This window comes from Calidris pugnax, unplaced genomic scaffold (genome assembly GCF_001431845.1).
Source record: "Calidris pugnax isolate Ruff unplaced genomic scaffold, ASM143184v1 scaffold244, whole genome shotgun sequence".
Lineage (NCBI taxonomy): Eukaryota > Metazoa > Chordata > Aves > Charadriiformes > Scolopacidae > Calidris > Calidris pugnax.
The window spans coordinates 227721-245626 of NW_015091141.1; the positions used below are offsets into that span (position 1 = coordinate 227721).

The following is a 17906-nucleotide window of genomic DNA, read 5'->3' on the forward strand; positions in this document are numbered from 1 at the left end:
TTGTCCAGGCCGGAAGGGACCTCCAAAGGCCATCTAGTCCGACCCCCCCGCAGTCAGCAGGGACACCCCCAACTAGACCAGGTTGCCCAGGGCCTCGTCGAGCCTCTCCTTGAATATCTCCAGGGAAGGGGCCTCAACCACCTCCCTGGGCAACCTGTTCCAGTGCTCCACCACCCTCACAGTGAAGAACCCTCTCCTCATCTCCAGTCTAAATCTGTTCCCCTCCAGCTTGAAGCCATTGCCCCTCGTCCTGTCACTGCAGGCCTTTCTAAACAGGCTCTCCCCAGCCTTCCTGTAGGCTCCCTTCAGGTACTGGAAGGCTGCTATTAGGTCTCCCCGGAGCCTCCTCTTCTCCAGGCTGAACAACCCCAGCTCCCTCAGCCTGTCCTCGTAGCAGAGGTGCTCCATCCCCCTGATCATCCTTGTGGCCCTCCTCTGGACCCTCTCCATCAGGTCCATGTCCTTCTTATATTGAGGGCTCCAGACCTGCACACAATACTCCAGGTGAGGTCTCACCAGAGCAGAGTAAAGTGGCAGAATCCCCTCTCTGGACCTGCTGGCAACGCAGCTTTTGATACAGCCCAGGATGGGATTGGCCTTCTGGGCTGCAAGTGCCCACTGCCTGCTCATGTCCAGCTTCTCATCCACCAGCACCCCCAAGTCCCTTTCCTCAGGGCTGCTTTCTAATACCTCACCCCCAGCCTGTACTGATGGTGAGGATTGTTCTGGCCCAGGTGCAGAACCTTGCATTTGCTCTTGTTGAACCTGAGGAGGTTCACCTGGGCCCACCTCTCCAGCCTGTCCAGGTCCTTTTGGATGACATCCCATCCCTCTGGTGTATCGACAACACCACACAGCTTGGTGTCGTCCGCAAACTTGCTGATGGTGCCTTTTGAGAGGTGTTTGAGAAACAGTATCTCTTGTCTCTACTATGGGCTGATCCTCTGGACCATCTTCTTGGGGAAATAAAGCTCCCTTGGTTTCCCTTCTGATAGCACAGCTTGTGTTTTCGGTGGCATAGCTGGAGCAGAAACACTGGGGGTATAACAAGGTGTTATGGGAATGTCCTGATTGTGGGGGCATCAGAAAAGAGAATGTCCAAAAAGGGAGCACTTAAATGTCAAAATTATATCCTCCTTAGAAATCAAGACTAGTAGCTTAATTGGAGGATTACAGAGAAAAGTGTGTTCTCAGGGCCGGGAGGGAGACGCTGGCAGCCCCCTGAAGACCTGACTCTTTACAATGTGCCTCTTGTGTTCCCTGCTCAGATAGTTGTGGAGATTTTGGAAGGGGAATCCGTCATCACCTGGGACTTCGACATCCTGAAGGGAGATGTGGTTTTCAGCCTCTTCCACTCCAAACGAGCCCCTGAAACAAGTCATAAAGAAGCCACGTTACCGAGTACCTCTGCTGCTGGGGACAACGTGCAGCTGATTGACAAGACGTGGGTCCTGGGGGTGGATTACAGCAGGGTGGAGTCTCCCCTCGTCTGCCGGGAAGGAGAGAGCATCCAGGTCAGGAGGGTTTGGGTCTTGGTGTGGATCTTCCAGTCCAGGCAAACCCCAGAGGGGTCTGGTGGGCGGTGGGGGGAAGGAGTTGTTGGTGTGGGAAATTATGGATTGCTTGGAAATAGAATCACAGAATCACAGAATCTTAGTGGTTGGAAGGGACCTCTGAGATCATCGAGTCCAACCACAAAAAAAAAACCAACCAAAAAACCAAAAAAACAACACCCAAAAAAAACCACCAAAACAAAACACACCACACCAAACGCCCACCAAAAACACCGCACCCACCAACTAAACCCCACACTCAACACCTCACCATAAACCAATAACCTTGGGCACTAGAGCAGGCCCTGAAGAGCCATGTCTATACATTTCTTAAATCCCTCCAGGGATGGTGACTCCACCACCTCCCTGGGCAGGCTGTTCCAGTGCCTGACCACTCTCTCAGTAAAGTAGTTCTTCCTAATATCTAGTCTAAATCTCCCCTGCCCCAACTTCAGACCATTTCCTCTGGTCTTGTCGTTTGTCCTTTGGGAGAAGAGGCCAACACCTGCCTCTCTACACCCTCCTTTCAGGGAGTTGTAGAGGGCAATGAAGGCAATAGCTTCTGTGGCTGTTGTTCTCTGGATTCCCTGTGAAAGTGGCCGCTATTGCTGTCCCAATTCAGACTGAGCCACTGGAAAGAGATTCCATAATCCGTGATGATAAACTCATTGAAAATAACCATTATTTTTTTTTTAATAGCATTGCAGGGGTGTGTGGCTCAGGCACGTAGTGAATGATGTTTGCTCCCCAGAGTAGTTGGCTCAAGAGTTTCTGGGCATGTAGAATAAGTGAATGATGTTTGCTCCCCAGAGTAGTTGGCTCAAGAGTTTCTTTTGACTTTGCCAAGTCATTTGTCTATTTCTTAGGAGGTAGTCACTTGATGGCCACTTTCTTTCTTTCTCCTCCAGGGCTCCCACGTGACTCGCTGGCCTGGCTTTTACATACTGCAGTGGAAGCCTCCAGGGCTCCCATGTGACTCGCTGGCCTGGCTTTTACATACTGCAGTGGAAGATGCACGGCCCCCTGCCCTGCTCCGGTACCAGCCTCCCCAGGGTGGATGATGTTCTCGCCTCTCTGCAAGTCTCCAGTCACAAGTGCAAGCTTATCTACTACTACGAGGTGCTGGCCTCCAAGGACTTCAGGTAGGGGGTTTTCTTGGGGGGGGGATTACTGTACAACTTGCAATAGAGAAGCAAAATAAGAGAACTGTGTGTGAGTTAAACATCTGGCTACCAATGACCTCCACAGAGTGGTTTTTTCATTGATAATAAGCAAGATGGACACAATCTTGGTGGCATTTTGTGTGAAGAATCTCCTTTAGTGCTGCTGGTCATAAGGGACCCCTTGGCTGTGTGTCCACTGGTGGAATTCATGCCTGAGTTCTTCTTACAGCCACCTGCAGTGTGGGGGTGGGAGTTCAACTGAGGAGGGTTTTTTCTGTCTTAGTTGGGAACATTTTGAGAAGTTACTTTTGGAGTTACTTAAACTTGAGCTGGGCTATTTCGTACGTAGGCTCCAGTCCCTGAAGAGGCTCCAGGAAAGCTGGGGAGGGACTCTGGATGAGGGAGGGGAGCCCTAGGAGGAGGGGGAAGGGTTGGACCCTGCAAGAGGGGAGATGGAGCTGAGCTGTGGGGAAGAACTTGTTTGGTGTGAGGGTGGTGAGAGCCTGGCCCAGGTTGGCCCGAGAAGCTGTGGCTGCCCCATCCCTGGAGGGGTTCAAGGGCAGGTTGGAGGGGGCTTGGAGCAACGTGGTGTGGTGGGAGGTGTCCCTGCCCAGGGCAGGGGGTGGCACTGGGTGGGCTTTAAGGTCCCTTCTCAACCCAAACCAGTCTGTGATTCTATGATAGCTATTTTGTTAAGCACTCAAGAAGGATCTCAGTTGTGACATGGAGAGGGCTTTCTGAATACATCAGCCTCGGCAGGATTTGGCTTCCTTTGAGGCTACAAGTACTTTTCAAATCACTTTTCAAATTCAGGGGAACTGAATCGTTGAATTAAGCAGTCACAGCTGTGCTGAACCCAGTCTGCTTTGGGCAGAAGGAGCTGAAGACCATGGCTGGACGGGCTGGAGCTCTTGGGTCAGCAGTTGCAGCTGCATTGACTGAGCTCTGCTGCGTTTGGAGTGCTCTTTAGTTTCCCTTGTTGCTCAGGGGCAGTGAGTGCAGCCCCACAGGGGCTCCCAGAGTCACTGCAGGAGACAAGGTGTATTATCTGTAGGTTTAGTATCTGTAGAGACAGGGTATATTGTCTGTTGCAAAGAAAAAATACATTGACAACAAAATAACTTTTCATCCTGACCCAAAGGAACCCTGAGATTCTCTGAGACAAAGTTAAAAATGATAGGACAAAAAAATAAAATACTTTTTCAAGCGTTACAAAGTATAAGCTGGTCTGTCCAATGTGTGGAGTTATCCAGATAGAGTCATAGAATCGTCTAAGTTGGAAGGGACCTTAAAGATCATCTAGTCCAACCATCAACCTCACTCTGACAAAAAAATAAGAAATAAGCAATAAAAAAATCACTAAACCATATTCCTGAGGACCATGTCTACCCGTCTTTTGAACACCTCCAGGGATGGTGCCTCAACCCCTTCCCTGGGCAGCCCATTCCAAGGCTGGATAACCCTTTCCATGAAGAAATGTTTCCTAATATCCAATCTAAACCTCCCCTGGCGCAACTTGAGGCCATTTCCCCTTGTCCTGTCTCCTGTGACTTGGGAGACGAGACCAACCCCCACTTCTCTACACCCTCCTTCAGGTAGTTATAGACAGAGATGCCTTCTTAAAAAACAATATCTCTGTTTTGTCCCACCCCAGGGGATCCATGTCGAGCCTGGAATCTTGCAACAGCGGCTTTTCCCAGCTGAGTGGAGCCACCACGTCTTCCAGCCAGTCCCAGAGCAGCTCCCACCTTTCCAGATAGCGGGGCCGGGGCGCTGCTGGCGAGGAAAAACGGCCTGGGGCCTCCTGGCCACCCCGGAGCTGCTCTGGGCCCCAAACCAAAGAGCCCACAGGGGCTGAGACCGGAGGCAACTCGTTCCTGTGGCCACAGGGAGCAGCCGTTTGAACACGGAGAGGCTTCTGGGAGCTATTTTAAACAAAAAAAACCACCTTAGAATTCGAATGGCAGATTTAGATATTTTCTATGAGACGCCTACTTCTCAGTAGCTTTTTTCATGGATTGTGGATTTTGGATGAATGTGGGTTTGCATGACTCTGTGTATCACTCAACTCAAAGGGCTCTTTCCGATCAGTCCTTTTTCCCCGGGGGCTGATGTTGCCTTATCTGTTTGATCTCTAGGACTAGATTATTCCCGTGTAGCAAAACTCATCTGGTTTGGGGAATTCCCAGGGAAAAAGCAGGCATTTCAGGCACAGGAACTTGAAGCAAACTGTAAATACCTTAACATAGATCCGGTGTTTCAGAAACCAGTTCCGGGTCAAACCTAAAACCTCTTCCCATGGGACAGGATGCTGTTAGGAAATGTGTTGGATTATTATTATTTTTTTTAAACCCAAAATGTTTTTCTAGAAGGCATGGGCAGAGGGAACCTGCCTCCTGGGAGCAGCATCTTCCTTGAGGATAGACTATTTCTCCTTTTTCCTCAGGTTTACAAGCAATAACGAGTAGATCCCACCCATCTCATCACAGTGGGTGGGAACTGAATCAAATTCTAAAGGGCTAAGAAAAGCAATATTTTATTTCCTGAAGGCACAACGTTTTCTGGCAGTATTATAGAACTGGCTTCTTTAAAATGTGAGCTAACTTGAAGAGAAAACTTTAAAAAAAAAAAAAAAGCATGTATGTATTTAAGTACTTACTGAGATGTATTTATTCAAATACTAGCTTATTTTAATTTTTAACTTATTTATCATTTCAAAAATGCCTATTTATTAAATCCTGTCACCTTTTTTAATGGGACGAACTTTGTTTTAGAAAGGAATAACTGATTGTCTTCAACCCCAGGAAACCTTCCTGCTGGTTCTAACCTTTGTGATGGCTGGATGTTCCTGCCTCAAGGGCTGTGTCGGACGTAGCGCTCGGGGTAAGGGCTCGGTGTCCTGCAAGGAAAGGTCTGCCCAATGGTCTTCTTTGGACTCCAGAGGGATGTTTCTTAGGCTTAAGAAGCAAGGATTGAGTTCAGGAGTTGTAAAAAGACAATGTATCTTTGCCACACACCAAAAATACTGTGTTTGTGCATGATTTCCACTGGTTGTTCCCAGGAGGAGCCATGCAGCAAAGGTGTTGGTGACCCACGGATCAGGTTGGGGACAGAGTTACTTGTGTTTTTGTCCAGGTGACCACCAAATAGAACCAGGCACTAAACCCTTGGCAGCTGTGGGGTGGTATGTACCACTGGCACATGTGTGGGGTGTGATGGGGACAGCTGTTTGCTTTGGGATCCAGCTGTGCTGTGTGAGGGACTGGGGGTGCTGCCCTGTTGTTCTCCAGGAGATCCCAGCCCAGTGTGCTCTGAAACAATGAGTTCCCAGTTCCCCAACTGGGGAGCAGCACAAAATGGCTCTGGGATTGGGGTGGGGAGAGCCTGGTGGGGGTGGGAGAGCACTTTCTCCCTCCAGCACAGCAATCCCCATATCCCTATCCCCAAAATCCGTGTTTCTCAGCAAAGCCTTGGTGAGAGGGGAAAAAAAAAAATCCAAGTTTTTATTAAGGCTGATGGAATATCTGCAGCTGAGAACAACCTATGTGTCAAGCAGTTCCTTCTAACCCTCCTGTTCTAGTTACTGGGTTTGAAGCACCGGGTGTTGACAAAGGAGAAAAGAGCCCCAATATTTGGAGCAAAGGGAGATGAAGGACTCGATGTGTTTGTGGAAGTTGCTTGGGCTTTTTTAAAGGATTAGGGTCAAGGAAATTACTCTCCCACCTCATGCCCCTCACTGCAAGAGCAGAACAGGTGATTTAGTTATGCAGGACCCCGGGAAAGCTCTGATTTCAGGGAGCTCCCCACTTACTCTGTGGAATTTATCAGTTCTCCCAGAATTGGAGTCTGAGAGAGAGGGAAAAGTGCTACCTCTGCTCTGGAAAATCAAGACTTCCGGAATGAGAAGAGCATCTGTGTATCCTTAATGTGAGATCTTTTACCCATAATTAATTTTGCTGCTACGAGGGGACTTTCAAACTGCCTCCCGAAGCACCGAGAGCGAACTGAGCCCCGTCCCCCCCGGCCTGGGCCAGGATTTGAGGATTTCAGCTGCTCCTGCCTTCGTTCTTACCGGGTTGGTCTCATCCCGTGGCTGTAACATCCCTCTTTCCACTGTTTCCCTTGGTTTGAAATCTCTTCCATTGCACTGGATTTTTATTTTTATTATTTTATTTTAAAACGTGCCGTTCTCCTCCCACCAGTGGCAGTTTTGGGTGTTTCACTCTTGTCAGTGAGGGCATCTGGAAGGTGGTGTCCCCCCAGCAGGTCTCTGAATGGGCCAGGGAGGGAGGAAGGGCCGCTCCTCCCCGGTCCCGCTCCTCCACCCACGGGAGAATCCTGCACCTACTCTTTGGGAAGCAGCTTTTTTAAGCAAAATAGGTTATTCCACCTGCCAATTTACTTCGCTACCAATTTAAATAATCCAATAGGGATTTATTTTTTTTCCCCTTCTTTCCCCGAACGTTAAGGCAACAGGAGAGAGGGGGCAGCAGCCGGGGTGTGTGGCTGATGCTGAGCTTTTTAATCCTGCCCCTGTGAACTGCAGATAGAAGGAAAAATTCTTCTAAAACACACTTTTGCCCCCCTAAAATGCCACGAAGTGTGCTCTACAAAATGAAACACGCTGTTTTCTTCACAGCAGCCTCTTGTGGGGTGAGACTGGGGGGAGTTTGGGATGATCCTCTCCTAAATCTCATCAGCCAGAGAAACCTTGAGAAACAGGACTCTGGTTTTGGGGCTGAGCTTGAGATGGTGAGACCCCCCCCTGCTCCCTCTGGCAGAGTCCCAGAGCTCGAGCAGTGCTCAGGAAACCAGCTGGGGATTGGAAAAAATATCTCCTTGGTAAATTGGGGCTTTTTCCCCATTTCAGATATTCCATATGCAAAGCACAGTCGCTACCTCACCCCGCTGCGGCCGCGCTCAGGGCACGAGGGGGGACGTGGAGGGAAAGGACACCGCGCTGTGGGGACAAAGTCTTGTGCTGCTGTTACAGTTAAAATACAGCCATTTGTGAAACCTTCATTCTGAGCAATTTCTGTGGGTTTGCCCCATTGCAGCCCTCAAACAGAAGGGAGTGGATAGCCATATAATTTCACTGAATTTCAGAGTTGGAAGGGACCATAGAGATAATCTAGTCCAACTCCCCTGCTGAAGCAGGATTGCCCAGAGCTTGTCAGAGCATGTTACTCAGGAGCATCCAGGCGGGTCTTGAAAATCTCCAAGGAAGGGGACTCCACACCCTCCCTGGGCAGCCTGTTCCAGGGCTCTGTCACCCTCACCGTGAAGAAGTTTCTCCTCATATTTGAGTGGAACCTCTTATGTTCCAACTTGTGCCCGTTGCCCCTCGTCCTCTCAGTGGGAACCACTGAAAAGAGTCTGGCTCCCTCCTCCTTCAACCCTCCCTTGAGATACTTGTAGGCGTTGATAAGGTCTCCCCTCAGCCTTCTCTTCTCCAGACTAAAGAGTCCCAGCTCTCTCAGTCTCTCCTCATCAGGGAGATGCTCCAATCCTTGAATCATCTTTGTTGCCCTACGCTGGACTCTTTCCAGTAGTTCCCTGTCCCTCTTGAACTGGGGAGCCCAGAACTGGACACAGTACTCCAGTTGTGGCCTCCCCAGTGCAGAGCAGAGGGGGAGAATGACTTCCCTTGACCTGCTGGCTACACTCTTCCCTATACAACCCAAGATACCATTGGCCTTCCTGGCCGCAAGAGCACACTGTTTACTCATTGTCATTTTGCTGTCCACCAGGACCCCTAGATCTTTCTCTTCAGTAGTTGTCTCTAGCAGGTCCACCCCTAACCTATACTGGTACCTGACATTTTTCTTCCCCAGGTGCAGGACCCTACACTTTTCCCTGTTGAACCTCATGAGGTTCTTCTTTGCCCAGCCCTCCAGCCTGTCCAAGTCTCGCTGGATGGCAGCACAGCCCTCCGGGGTGTCAGCCACTCCTCCCAGTTTGGTATCATCAGCAAACTTGCTGAGGATACACTCTGTCCCCTCGTCCAGGTCACTGATGAATATATTAAACAGCACGGGTCCAAGTATTGACCCCTGGGGGACTCCACTGGTTACAGGCTTCCAACTTGAACCTGCTCCATTAATCATTACCCTTTGGGTCCTGTCGCACAGCCAGTTCTCAATCCACCTCACTGTCCCCTCATCCAGCCCATACTGCCTCAGTTTCCCAATGAGGATGTTATGAATTGAAAATTCGTACCAGAACACCCATACATACTTAGATATGAAAAAAGAAAAATCTGAACCTATTGAGATTCAAATTGGAGTAAAACAAGGCGATCCTGTGTCTCCAATCTTGTTTAACTTATCTGTTGACCCCCTATTATGTAAATTAGAAGTGATAGGCAATGGCTTTCAATATCAGTCAAAAAGTATAACATCCCTGGCCTTCGCCGATGACCTAGTCTTACTTAGTGGATCCTGGGAAGATATGCAGAATAATATCAAAATAGTAGAGGCCTTCTGTGAACTTACTGGTCTCAAAATGCAGGGGGAAAAGTGTCATGGTTTTTACATCAAGCCAACCAAAGACTCCTATACGATCAATGACTGTCCTCCTTGGACGATTAATGGCACCCCCCTTAACATGATCGATCCAGGCAATTCAGAAAAATACCTGGGTCTACACATAGACCCATGGAAAGGCATATCAAAACCAGATCTGCTTGCAAAAAATTGACAATTGGCTTATAAAAGTAGGCAGAGCACCATTAAAACCATTTCAAAAGCTAGATATCTTGAAAGGGCGCTTAATACCAAGAGTAATATATCTGGCAGATCAGGCTAACTTAAAATCAACATACTTAGAAACCCTTGACTTAGCCATACAAACAGCTGCCAAGGAATGGTTACACTTACCAGCATGTACATGCGACTCCGTCCTGTACTCAGGAACCCAAGATGGGGGCCTGGGAATCAGTAGATTGGCCGCACTGATCCCAAGCGAACAAGCACGTAGATTGCACAGACTTGCCCGAACTTCAGATGAAATTTTAAAAATGGTAGTAGAAAACGAAGGAATAGAAGACGAATTCAAAAAACTATGGGTGAAGGCTGGTGGAGATGTGAAAAAGATACCATGTATATGGGACAGAAATTTTAAAAATGGTAGTAGAAAATGAAGGAATAGAAGACGAAATCAAAAAACGAGGGGTGAAGGCTGGTGGAGATGTGAAAAAGATGAGCACCATTAAAACCATTTCAAAAGCTAGATATCTTGAAAGGGCGCTTAATACCAAGAGTAATATATCTGGCAGATCAGGCTAACTTAAAATCAACATACTTAGAAACCCTTGACTTAGCCATACAAACAGCTGCCAAGGAATGGTTACACTTACCAGCATGTACATGCGACTCCGTCCTGTACTCAGGAACCCAAGATGGGGGCCTGGGAATCAGTAGATTGGCCGCACTGATCCCAAGCGAACAAGCACGTAGATTGCACAGACTTGCCCGAACTTCAGAAGAAATTTTAAAAATGGTAGTAGAAAATGAAGGAATAGAAGACGAAATCAAAAAACGAGGGGTGAAGGCTGGTGGAGATGTGAAAAAGATACCATGTATATGGGACCCCAGTGCAGTTATGAAAATATCAGATGCAGACGACGACCAATTGTCAGAATGGGAGATTCCCAATCCTAGAGCAATCTACCCAAAACCATGCGATTGGTGGAAAAAAGAGTTTAAGAATTGGACAGAACTTCAAACACAGGTTTCCCAGTTTACTGGTTTCTGTCCCAGTAGCACTGGGAAAGGCAAACACAGAGCACATACAGGGAGGATGGATCTCAGCCCAGACTCGAGGCAAAGCTGCGATGCAGCAAAGGACCCGTTTTGGCTCAACATTTTGCTGGTTTTGGGGGAAAAGGGCTTTTTTTCTGCTGCAGCCAGAACAGCGTGGCCTGGGGGAGGGACGGGGGGCGGCTGTAGCCCAGGAAGGGGCAAGAGCAGCTGCACTGGCTGCTCCTGAGGAGTGGCTTTAATGACCTTCTAACATGTTTGTGACGATTCTTACATCGAATTACTTCTCTTTTGGGAGGCTAAATGGATATGTGACACGCATTAATTGGCTTTTAATGACATCCATGTCCACTTCCAAGCTCTTAGTTACCGATAAGTTAAATGGGCATTATTTTTATTTTAGCAAGCAGTGTCTTACTTTCTCTCCCTTGCAGCTGTCTTCAGTTTTATGTATTGAAGTCTTGGTTTTTCTCAGCCCAAAAATACAAACCCTGACGTTCCTGAAGAGTGTGTGGGGAGACATGGGGGGGCTTCCTACCGTGTCACTTGGCAGCAGAGGTGCTTCGTGGCAGCAGGGGAGGGTCGGGCAGGAGCTGTGCGTCGCTGGGTCTTGGAAATAAAACAAGCAGCTTTAAAGAACACGTCTGATTGTTTCCTGCAACTGTTCAAATCGTGGTAGACTCTGAAAATTTAAGCACGTGTCCTCTTTGCCCACAAAAATAGAGGTAAGTCTGGCTTGGATTTGGTTATTCCTACTTTTTTAACTGAAATGTTAATTTTTTTTCCAGTAGAACCAGCATTTTTTGTTAATTTTCATAGCACAGAGTGGGCTGCTGCAACACATCCTCCTGCAACGTAGTTGGTTGTTTAAAATAGAAAGGGTTTGAAGGACCAGCTGAGACTTACTGGGAAGGGATGGGGTCTCCCTTCTGCAACGGGGTATTAAGGACCAGAGTTTGGGGCAGTTATTAGCAATAGACTTTATTCAAGTTTCAAATAGCATTCTGTAAATAATAGAAAAATAGAATCTTCCATTTACAGTTTGATTTGATGCCCACAGCAGCACAAAAATGACATATCCCTTACGTGGAGAGATAAAAACTGAGTGCATAAAAATGGTAACGTTGAGGCTCAGACAGGCTTTAACCATCCCTCCCCCCCCCTTTTTTTTTTTTTATTTTTTTGCAGCATTTAAAGGCTCCTTTTCCCTCACGTGGAAGCAAACTCAAACGTGTTTTTGTTTGGGTTTAAAATGCAATATCTGAGGGTGTATCCCAGTAAAATGCCTGATTTCCAGCTGAGACGTTCAGGATGTTGGGTGTTGGAAGTACTGAGGGTGGCTCCCGAGGAGGAGGAGGAGGAGGAAGGGCAGCTCCAGGGGCTGCACAGGGCATCCCATAGTTGAAGACCAGGTGGCCCCAGTCCCACCACGGGTCTCCTCACCCTGCTCTTCCCCAGGGGAGCCCGGGCTGTGGTACCTCTGTGGCAGCCCGTGCAGCCGGGCACAGCTCACCAGCTCCTGGGGGGTACAAGAAAATGCAAGAATTAATTTTTTTCACCAAAAATGCACTCCTGGGACTGAGGATTCAGTAGAAGCCACTCGGCGCAGGCCGGGTGAGGAAAGTCAGGTGCAGGGAAGCCCCAACCCTGTGGCCAGAAGGAGGGTGCTGTGGTTTATTGTGCCCCACACCTCCTTCAACACCTTAAAACAACTTTTGTTTTTTCGGTTTTATGAGAAAAGTCTGAGCTTACCAGGGAAGGGCAGACAGTTACAGACTACACCGACCTCCAGGTGATCTGTCTTGCATCTTAAAAATATTTACTGCTGCTCAGGTGAGAGGGGACCTCTCTGAAGTGCCCCTGGCTTCCACTCCTCACCTGCTTCCCTCAAGCACTGGAGGGAACCAGCCCCTTTCCCTTCCTCCTGGGCCATTCCCTCATCCACCCTGGCTTGTGCCCCGTGTCCTCTCGTGGCTACTAATTAGGCAGCCTCGTTTGCCACAGCTGGAGCAGCAGGAGGGAGGGAGGCTGGGCACGTCCTCAGCAGGGCTGGGCCAGAAGCAGGGGGTCTCTGGGACCACGGAATCTTGCTCTTTGGTCACGCTCCTGAGGGGCAGCAGGAGGTGTGGGGTGAAATACCTCCTCTCCCCTCATGCGGGGCTCTGAAGGAGGGCCTGGTTCTGGTCCTGGGCATCGTCCATCTGGCAGGAGGTGGAGGTGTGACCGGCTTCCCCGTTCATCTCCCTCAGCGGCAGGTAGAGATAGTCGCCGCTCTCCTGCTGCCTCTCTGACCTGGCCTTCAGGAGAAGGCCCGCGTTGCCCATGGCGCTGATCACCAGCAGCAGAGCCAAGACAGAGGTCATGGAGAGCCAGGTTTTTCTGTCAAGATGAGAAAAATTCCCGTAAGAAACATCTCTTGACCTGCAAATGTGGGACCCTGCGAGCGCTGCAGCTTCCAGAGGAAGGGGAGGGCTCAGGGCTGTGGCACCGGGGCAATGAGTTCTCTGGACCGTCACCATCAAGGGAGAGAGAGAGAACTCCTCAGTAAACTTCCTCATTTCTATTGAGTGTGACATTCATGGTATGAAATAACCCTGTTGGCAGCTTGGGTCAAGTGCCCGGGTCTCACTCCTCATCCCCACACCTGGCAAGGGTCAAAAACATCAAGACCTTGAAACCCACATCCCAGAGCGGGCTGTAAAGTGAGTATTTTCACTAGTTCAGACACTAGAGTCTTCCAAAAGGGGGGTTCCCCCCAGCAGCAGAAGAGAAGTCAGTCCTGTGTCGCTCAGCCCCAGGACACCCAGCCCCACAGATGCTTTGGAGGAGCAGCAGGTCCCCAGCCTTCCCTGCCCCACAGCCAGGAGGGGGTGAGAACATCTCCTGGGTGAGCAGTGAGGGCAGGGGCTCAGGGGGTGTGTGTGCACACACGCGTGCAATGAGAATTACACACTTACTCTGACAGAGAGAACTTGTCTTGGCTCCTTCCCTTACCCTGGGAAGCCAAACACCGCCCAGCTGGAAAACAAAGAAGAGAGGGAAGAAAGGCAGTGGTGAGGGGGAAGGTATAAAAACTCCACGGAAAAAGAGCAAGTTTAGGTGAGATGAGAACTGAGCAAAGGGACTGTTATGCCCCAAAGCTGCTCTTCCCACTGTGTCTGGTGGTACCTTTGTTGAGCTGCTCCTGCACTGCGGGCGGGAAGGTGACGTTGCAGCTGCCCGTCTCCCGGTCGCAGGGACACGAGTGTTCACACACACACTGCTCCCGGCAGTTTGGCCCGTACCAGCCCATGGGACACTCTGGGGAATCCAGCAGAGAGAAGTTTGTCACTGTTAGAGCTCCACTTTGGAACCACCTGGTCCATCACCGCAGCTCCCTGGCCCCTGGCTCAGTGCTGGGGGGGGTGGGTGCCCTCAGAGCCCGGGGAGAGGCTCAGCCCTCACCTACCTCTCACGGGGTGTTCGTGTTGCCCCATCTCTGCCCATCTCGCTCCCCGTGCCCTTCTCTCCCCACACGCCTGAGCCATGACCCTGCTGTTGGCTCAGGAGCAGAGGAGGGGGCACCAGCAGCCCTTTCCTAACCAGACTCAAGGACTCGTGTGTGACTACAAGCCCCCCCCCAGGCTCTGGCTGCACTGGGAGGTTGGGACCCCACATTTCCTGCCCCCCATCCCCGCATCCTCCAGCCCGAAAGCACCAAACTGCAAGGAAACTGCTGTGATTTTGTTTACTTCACAGAGAATATGCCATCAGAGGGGAAATGGGGCTGGCGGAGGGTTCCCGGGCTGAGAACAAAGCATCCCGGGGTGTTTACACCCTCAGGGTAATTAACTCAGTGCTGTCACCAGAGCCGGATGCAGGGGGGCTCCAGTACTTCAGAGAAGCTGGAGGGGACACCATCGACACCATCCCTGGCTCCGTTGTCACTGGCACAGGCACAGCTGGAGCTGTCAGCCGGAATGGTGGCTTTTTGGACATTTCACAGTCACTGACTGGGCACAGGCAGGGCCTGGTGCAACCCCCTCACACGAGGGATATTTTAACATTCATGTTCTACGCTTGTGAGCTTCAGCAACACCACAGATCTTTGGGGCAGAGACTGAAGAGACTCCACAATTTCCTAACGATGAAAAAAACCTGCTCTTTCCTCTCTGTTCCTGCTCTTTTTAGCCAGCTTGGGTCGGGCAGCCAGCCCTTGGGAACTGGGAGGGGATGCTCCAGCTCCTGAGCCCGCCCAGCACAAGTCCCGATTGCTTTGTCTGCAAGGGGGGGGACTCAAAGGTGACACAAAAGCCCGTCCCCAGCCCAGCTGTCCCTCGGAGCAGCCCTTACCTCGCTCACAGCTGGTGCCGTGGTACCCAGCCGGGCAGGAGCAGGCCCCATGCACGGGGTCGCAGGAGCCACCGTTCTGGCACAGGCATCTCTGGGCGCAGGCGGCCCCGTAGAAACCACTGGGACAAGCTACGGGAGACAAACAGAGCTCTCCTCAGGGCCCTGCTTCCACGGGCACAGATCCCACCCCACCCGGGACCCACGGGGCCGGCGCTGGCACGGGGAGTGCTCAGAAGCTGAGTCTGTGCCTGGAGCAAGGGCTCCCAGCGCTTCGCCCCAAGCCAGTGTTAACTTCCTTGCTGTGGGGGTGGCAGAGCCCTGGCAGAGGCTGCCCAGGGAGGTGGTGGAGTCTCCTTCTCTGGAGACATTCAAACGCACCTGGACACGTTCCTGTGGGACCTGCTCTGGGTGGACCTGCTCTGGAAAGGGGGTTGGACTGGATGGTCCCTTCCAACCCCATATCACTCTGTGACTCTAATATTAGGATGCTCAGGCTGCAATTAAACTCACACTGAGTAGCCTGGCCCTTCACAGCTCCCTCTCAGGGACCCACCACGGCCACGGGCAGTGGCTCACACAGTCCCTTCTCTGGCTACGAGGAAGGGGAGCAGGAATCAGCGTTACCTTGGCTGCAGTTGCTGCCGGTCCAGCCAGCGTCACAGAGGCATCCAGCTGTGCAAAGACACACAAACGGGCGTTAACAACAGCAGGGAAAGACTTAGAAACTGAAAACGAGGAGCCTCTGCCTCTTGGGGTGCCCCCTTAACTGTCCCTGCCTCGGCCAGGGAACCCACGGAGGGAATCCTGAGCTCAGGCACAGGTTGGGATCAAACACCCACCCGCCGCAGCTGCCAAAGGTGGCAGAACCTCCTGCATCTGGGATTTTGCAAGAGTAGCTCTGGGTCGGCTGGTAGCAGCACCTGTACCCCCTGAGCTCTGCCCAGTCACCCCACTGGTGTCACCTCGGCCATGGGGTCCGTCGGGGAGGTGGCACAGACACAGGAAAACGGGACTGAGCAGGCAGAGGAGAGCAGAAGCTGGATCAGAGGGCACATTACAGCAGTCCCTGGAGTCAAAATGAGTTTACGGAGGAGCAGCAATTGCTCATTTGTGAACATTGTGAAGTGGGAGAGTCAGGGAGTGACAAGGGGAGGGGACAGGACTCAGCCACTTTGTCACACAGAGTAATAGACTGCCCTTCCCATCACCAGGAGCACAACCGAGTAGCTCTGGGTCGGCTGGTAGCAGCACCTGTACCCCCTGAGCTCTGCCCAGTCACCCCACTGGTGTCACCTCGGCCATGGGGTCCGTCGGGGAGGTGGCACAGACACAGGGAAACGGGACTGAGCAGGCAGAGAAGAGCAGAAGCTGGATCAGAGGGCACATTACAGCAGTCCCTGGAGTCAAAATGAGTTTACAGAGGAGCAGCAATGCTCATTTGTGAACATTGTGAAGTGGGAGAGTCAGGGAGTGACAAGGGGAGGGGACAGGACTCAGCCACTTTGTCACACAGAGTAATAGACTGCCCTTCCCATCACTCCCATCCCAGCCCCGGGGGGCAGAAAGGGAAACTCAGACGTGGAGGATGAAGTCAAGTCCTATTACAGACCCCGTTTCCAGACAGGATCCCAGCCCAGCCCTGGTGGTGCCTCCCAAAGACAGCGTGTTCTGACCATCCCCACTGCTGGGGAAAGGCAGGGAGCAGCCCCATGAGCAGCCCCACGAGGTAAGAGGAGGGCCGAGGCGCACAGCACCAGCTGGCTTCCAGAGGGCCAAAGGGCTAAAACCCTAAAAGCTGTGACTCCCGGGGCTGGGAGGCCTCACCAAAGCCCTTTCCACAGTGAAGGAAGCGGCTGGTGCCAGTTCAGAGCTGTCTGCTCCCTCACAGCAGGCTGGGAGACCCCGTGAGCAGCCAGGACTGCCAACGGTGGTGCCTCGCAGGCGGGTAAGTGACATCCCCTGGAGCTGCCCACGGGCACCCACTGAACCCCGTGTTGAGCCTTTTCCCCCCCGCAGGGACTCACCGTCGGTGCAGACCCCGCGCAGGCTGCAGTTGACAGACCCCGTGAGAAGCCAGGACTGCCAACAGCGGTGCCTCGCAGGCGGGTAAGTGACAGTCCCTGGAGCTGCCCACGGGCACCCACTAAACCCCATGTTGAGCCTTTTTTCCCCCCGCAGGGACTCACCGTCGGTGCAGACCCCGCGCAGGCTGCAGTTGGAAGGGCCACAGTCCAAGATGTCACAGGCTGGGCCCCTCCAGAAGTCCCCGGAGCAGCGGCAGGTCCCTGCCACGCAGTGCCCGTGGCCGCTGCAGTCAGGGGGCTGGCAGGGGGGCTCGTGGACGCAGAGGACGGTGGAGATGCTGCGCGGGCACCGCCACATGCTGTCGAAGGAGCTGGGGACAGAAGACATACCCCATCAGGCGGGGAAGCACCGTGCTGCTCCCGCCCGACGTGAAACCCGTCGATATGACCCACACATTTTCATCCTGGTTCCCATTGGCAAAGGAGAACATTAAAGATGGCAAAATATAAATATAAAACCAGATCGGAGTCAATGTTTTAACTAAGTGTTAACTCCTATCGGATAGGAGTCATTTCAAACAGAATCTTCTAGGTTGGAAGGGACCTTAAAGATCATCTTGTCCAACCGTCAACCTAATTCTGACAAAAATAAACACCCACACAACAAACAAGGAGCATCATCACTAAACCATACCTCCCAGCACTACATCAACCTGTCTTTTGAACACCTCCAGGGATGGTGCCTCAACCACCTCCCTGGGCAGCCCATTCCAATGCCTGAGAACCCTTTCAGTGAAAAAATTTTTCCTAATATCCAGCCTGAACCTCCCCTGGTGTAACTTGAGGCCATTTCCTCTTGTCCTGTCGCCTGTGACTTGAGAGAAGAGACCGACCCCCACCTCTCTACACCCTCCTTTCAGGGAGTTGTAGAGAGCAATAAGGTCTCCCCTCAGCCTCCTCTTCTCCAGGCTGAATAACCCCAGTTCCCTCAGCCTCTCCTCATAAGACTTGTGCTCCAGACCCCTCACCATCTTTGTCGCCCTTCTCTGGACCCGCTCCAGCACCTCAATGTCT

At 51.5% G+C, this 17906-nt stretch overlaps 2 protein-coding genes across 2 annotated transcripts in view; one reads left to right on the forward strand and one right to left on the reverse strand.

The window, feature by feature from the left end:
• The window catches only part of SEC14L5 (SEC14-like lipid binding 5), a 59584-nt gene extending 54109 nt beyond the window's left edge, over positions 1–5475 (forward strand). Inside the window, exons 16-17 of the mRNA XM_014958866.1 lie at positions 2517–2695; positions 4371–5475. Coding sequence (XP_014814352.1) covers positions 2517–2695; positions 4371–4476 — 285 coding nt within the window. The 3' untranslated portion in view covers positions 4477–5475. The remainder of the gene's footprint in view (positions 1–2516; positions 2696–4370) is intronic.
• Positions 5476–11437: 5962 nt separating this feature from the next.
• Positions 11438–17906, reverse strand: part of NAGPA (N-acetylglucosamine-1-phosphodiester alpha-N-acetylglucosaminidase) — a 17115-nt gene continuing 10646 nt past the window's right edge. Inside the window, exons 7-13 of the mRNA XM_014958683.1 lie at positions 16995–17203; positions 15433–15480; positions 14809–14937; positions 13645–13776; positions 13434–13494; positions 12616–12855; positions 11438–11995 (exon numbers count right to left, since the gene is read on the reverse strand). Of these exons, the coding sequence (XP_014814169.1) occupies positions 12627–12855; positions 13434–13494; positions 13645–13776; positions 14809–14937; positions 15433–15480; positions 16995–17203 (808 nt within the window). The 3' untranslated portion in view covers positions 11438–11995; positions 12616–12626. The remainder of the gene's footprint in view (positions 11996–12615; positions 12856–13433; positions 13495–13644; positions 13777–14808; positions 14938–15432; positions 15481–16994; positions 17204–17906) is intronic.